The 4,927-nt window shown below is 38.4% G+C and overlaps 1 protein-coding gene across 1 annotated transcript; it reads left to right on the forward strand.

The window, feature by feature from the left end:
- The first annotated feature begins 1,800 nt into the window (after positions 1-1,800).
- Positions 1,801-2,871, forward strand: LOC122483449 (olfactory receptor 52E1-like). The gene has a single exon (XM_043580456.1). It carries the CDS (start codon positions 1,906-1,908, stop codon positions 2,845-2,847), a length of 942 nt encoding a protein of 313 aa, XP_043436391.1. The 5' UTR covers positions 1,801-1,905; the 3' UTR covers positions 2,848-2,871.
- The last annotated feature ends 2,056 nt before the right edge of the window (positions 2,872-4,927 follow it).

Consider the following 4,927-nt stretch of genomic DNA (forward strand, 5'->3'; position numbering starts at 1 on the left):
CTAGTGTCCGATTCTAAACAGTATGCCATTTCTCATACACTAAACTCTAAATTAGCTGAACCACAATCACAGAAGAGAGATCTGATTATAGGACTCTACTTCATCCTCTTCCCGAATCCCCTGGATTTTAATGCCATTCCTTGCCTATAGTCATCCCTGTTCAAATTAGGGATGGTTTTCTATATAGTTCTTCTCTCTTGAAATCCCTCTTCTATTTTCTCAATCTAGTAATTTGCTTGCCTTTGACTAATTAACTGTCTCATTCCTGTACCTGTGAGCAAACTGTTTCTAGGATTTCTTAAGCAATTTGTCCAAGACCCAAGCTGCAATGCACCCTTGCAACACACACACACACACACACACACACACACACACTTCCATCCCCATAAGTACTGTTCTAATACAGTCAATCTGGCTAATGTCGCCTGTTCCTGCTTGGCACAGTACTTAGGAGTCTCACAGAACACTGAGCAGAGGAACAATGGAAAGGTCCAATTCTATCTATAAGGGAGTGGAGTACATCGAAGGTGATCTATAACAATAATACATTTTACCTTAGACCTCTGAGTTCTTCCAAACTTCTCATGTTAATAATAAGATAGCCTCCTGGAGGTATGGATTAGACCTACTTTCCTGATGATGGTAATTTCCTTAAATTAATAATTTTTATTTCTACTGAGCACTTCTAAGTTCAGACCTTCTCTCTCTGTGTGTAGATCTATCGATGTATCATCTGTCTATCTATCTATCTATCTATCTATCTATCTATCATCTATCTATAAAAGAGCAAGCAAGAGCTCCTAATCACAATGTACTTAAAATTATTAAGGTGTATATATTGTGACAACTTATATAGTAAGAGAAATGATGAATTTAGTTTCAAAGGGTGGTTTATATAAATTAACTCACTTTACCTGATGATTATGGATATTTTATAAACCTGAACATAAATGTTTATGTTTCCATGTACAAATCTGCATTTCTTTCTGGACAGGCATCAGCAGGAGGGCACTTAAAGGGCAAGGGTTTGCCTATCATCAGGACAGAAACGAAGAAGAATATGTATGTTCCATTCTCAGCAGACCCATCCAGATTAAGAGGTTTATCCTAAAATGAAGTTCTGTGTGGCTTCATTTTGAAACCTCAAGGCACCTGATACTGCACCAGCAAGAAAGGAGAGATCAGAAGATGATTATGGCATGAAAAATTTTGGGGAGACTTAGTGAGAAGCCTACATAGATCCAAATTTGTCTTACAAAGTTCTGGTTTGCCACATTTACAGTTCCTTTGAAGAGTGCATTGTATAAGTTCAGCTCAGAAATGTTGTACATGTGGAATCATAATGGCTGTCATTATGTTTATGTTATGTCCCTACCTTGTACATAACGTATGTAGTCATAAATCAAATAATTTTTCTATAAAGTAATGATAAATAAATTTAAGAAAAATGTTTTGTGCACCTAAGTATCAGGGGAACACCTTTATCTTAATAATTATTCTATTAATTTAAATGGTTGATTTGTATAACTGTTTCAACCACTAAAACTTTAACTTTCATTAAAAAAAGAACCTTCTATAATTCATTTTTTTTTCTAATTCATCTTTTGTAATCAGTCTTAGCACAGAGCTTTACACATATATACTAGATACTCAGTCAATTTTGGTTGAGTAAAAATATTTAATTCAATTGAATGGATATGATGAAGTACACTGAAATCAAGTGGCTTCATTTTACCATTCAATTTTGTATGCTTTTGAGTCTATGATGCAGTGATATGGGTAGATACAATAAATGTTTCACTGGTTTCTCCACTTTCTCTGTGCACTAAGCAAGGATGAGACCTACTCAGTGAATGAGAGGTACTTGATTTATAATATATTTCACTGTAAATTTATCCCAGAAAGATGGCCTCACTTAATAACACCCTATTTCATCCATATTCTTTCTTCCTTCTGGGGATCCCTGGGCTGGAACACATGCATATCTGGATGGGTCTCCCTTTCTTTGCTGTGTACCTGATAGCTGTTCTTGGGAATATCAGCATCCTTTCTGTGATTGAGACTGAGAGCACCCTCCACCAGCCCATGTTCTACTTCCTGGCCATTCTGTCATCTATCGACCTGGGCCTGTCCACATCCACGATCCCCAAGATGCTTGGAATCTTCTGGTTCAGCCTGAGAGAAATCTCCTTTGAGGCATGTCTCATCCAGATGTTCTTCATCCATCTATTCACTGGCATGGAGTCGGCTGTGCTCGTGGCCATGGCCTATGATCGCTATGTGGCCATCTGTAACCCTCTTCGGTACACACTGGTGCTGACAAACAAGGTGGTATTCATCATTGCATTGATAATTTTACTGAGGCCTTTGTCTTTTGCCATACCGTTTGTTCCACTCATCCTACGGTTACCATTTTGTGGGCACCAACTTATCCCTCACACTTATTGTGAGCACATGGGCATTGCCCGCCTGTCCTGTGCCAGCATCAGGGTCAACATCATCTATGGCTTATATGCCATCTCTAACCTGGTGTTTGACATCATAGCCATCGTCATTTCTTATGCCCAGATCCTTCATGCTGTCTTTCGACTGCCTTCCCATGATGCTCGGCTCAAAGCGCTCAGCACCTGTGGCTCTCACGTGTGTGTCATGTTGGCTTTCTACACCCCTGCGTTTTTTTCATTTATGACCCACAGGTTTGGCCGGAATATACCACGTTATATTCACATCCTTCTGGCTAATTTCTATGTAGTCATTCCACCGGCTCTCAACCCTGTAATCTATGGTGTCAGAACTAAACAGATTAGAGAACAGGTGCTGAAGGTATTTTCCAAGAAAAAAACATAACTCTTGTAAATAATCCATTTAAGAAGGGAGCAGCACTAATTCTCTATGTTCAGAACAGAAAGAGAACATTTGAAAGTTACACAGGCCTATCTTAGGGGAGTCCTGTCATCCTCCTTCTCAAACCCAGAAATGGAAAGTTAGGCCCATGTCTAACACATGAGTAAAAGTGTTTTATCATTTTCCATTGTTTGGAAATCATTCAGATTCCTCATGTGGAAGAAAACGAACTCTTTGTTCTGTTTCCGTTATGATCGAACATATTGCATTCCACACTTGGCATCATTTTAAAGCAAAACCAACCCTCCAAAAAGGAAATACCACACAAATAATAAAAACACCATAAATTCCTTCATATCCTAATTTAAACAAAAATAGTTCATCACCCTTACTAGTGCTGGTCCCCAAAATAATAGATGCTCAAACACTTCCCATATGGCTGGACTCCCTATCAAAAAGCATGGGTTACTCTTGCCTCTACTATGTTAATGTCAGAAGATGTGAAATTGATCCTATGAATACCATAATCATGTAAGAAAACTGGCTATTTTCTACCAGGAATAGAATTGCAAAAAGTTGGTAGTCTTTTGGTTTTAAATTGTGCCGTTTACTTGATGGATGAATACTTATAAAATCTGGCTTATTGATACTTCTTTTCAAACAACTCTTTTTCAAAAAGTACTGTCTCTGTGTCTTTTGCCACTTCATGGAGGAGTTTCCCTATTAAGGAAAGCAGGAGGTTTTAGTGATGTTCCAAGTACAGTATTAGCCAAGTGAGTACGTGTGTGTGTGTGTGTGTGTGTGTGTGTGTGTGTTTTAAACATGGAACTCTTGTTCCATATGCTACCTCTCAGTGTTCTCTAGTTCTAGGTGATATTATTGGCATTATTTGTGTGAAGGATTCAGAGAAATTATGTTTGCAAATCCTGGCCAATAAAGCTAAATTTTTACCTATATTTTTATTGTGGGATTTCTCAACATTTTTAATTTGAAATTTGAATTTTGAAAATTCATTTTCAAATTCATTCATTTGAAATTTTAGGGTGATATTGGCTTCAGAATGTTCCTTTGACCAACCTATGACACTAATATTCTGTAGCATGCACTTTAGAAAAAAAAATCCTACTTATTTTTACTATAGTATAAAAAATGACATCATAAACTCTTAGTGGGAATTTATATTAATTAGCATCACATCCTTGGAATCCCACCCCACTTGGGATTCTTTGAAACAATCAGTTATGCTGTAAAATTATAGGCACAAGCAGCTTTTCCTGCAATCCTGTTGTGACACTGAGCTCATCCCCTATCTATTTATTCTGCTTATGAAATGAATTTTAATGATATGGCCTCAATTATACCTTGAGTGATTTGGTCAAGGCTCATTCCATTTAGATGTTTTGGCTAATTTGTGGAGAATTGTATTTAACCTTTCAATGACTAAATTCACCAATGTAGTCACCTGGCCCTGGAGTTTTCTGTGTTAGAAGGTTGCTAACTCCGGACTCAACTTACTTGATAGGTAAACAACTATTCAAGTAATTCATTTCTTCATGTCTTTGCTTTGAATGTCCTCAGTAAACGTATCACATTCCTCTAACTTTACCCTTGTTCAGGGTGTGGGCTGATGAATTAGGTTTGCCTGATGTCCAACCCACTATCAGTATTAGATCTTCCCTTTGTTGCTGTGCTACAAATCATGCCATTCTTCATGTCCTCTACATTCCCTCAGGAGCAGAGCACTGTTACTTATTACTCGAACCCTGCTAGTCTACTAGTGAGAGCCAGAAGATACAGCATGACCAACTGGGCTGCTATGTCCCTGGGTCTTGAAAGTAAAGCCTTCTCAGTCATCCTGCCCCTTCCTTAGAAGTGTCCTACAGTTTCTGGGGAACAGGCCTCACCCTGGGCTACAAAGTTTGTTTCTGCTCTTTTGTCTCAGCAGCAATGGGTCTCTGCTGTCCTCTTCCTCCAGGGTAAATGCTTTTGCTCCTTAGGGGAGAGAAACTGGATGAGGGGTCATTCTTACGTTCAGGTGGCTGCTATTTGCCTTTTGCCTCCATCAGGTCTGTTCTATGATGAA

Source organism: Prionailurus bengalensis, chromosome D1 (assembly GCF_016509475.1).
Source record: "Prionailurus bengalensis isolate Pbe53 chromosome D1, Fcat_Pben_1.1_paternal_pri, whole genome shotgun sequence".
NCBI classification, from domain to species: domain Eukaryota; kingdom Metazoa; phylum Chordata; class Mammalia; order Carnivora; family Felidae; genus Prionailurus; species Prionailurus bengalensis.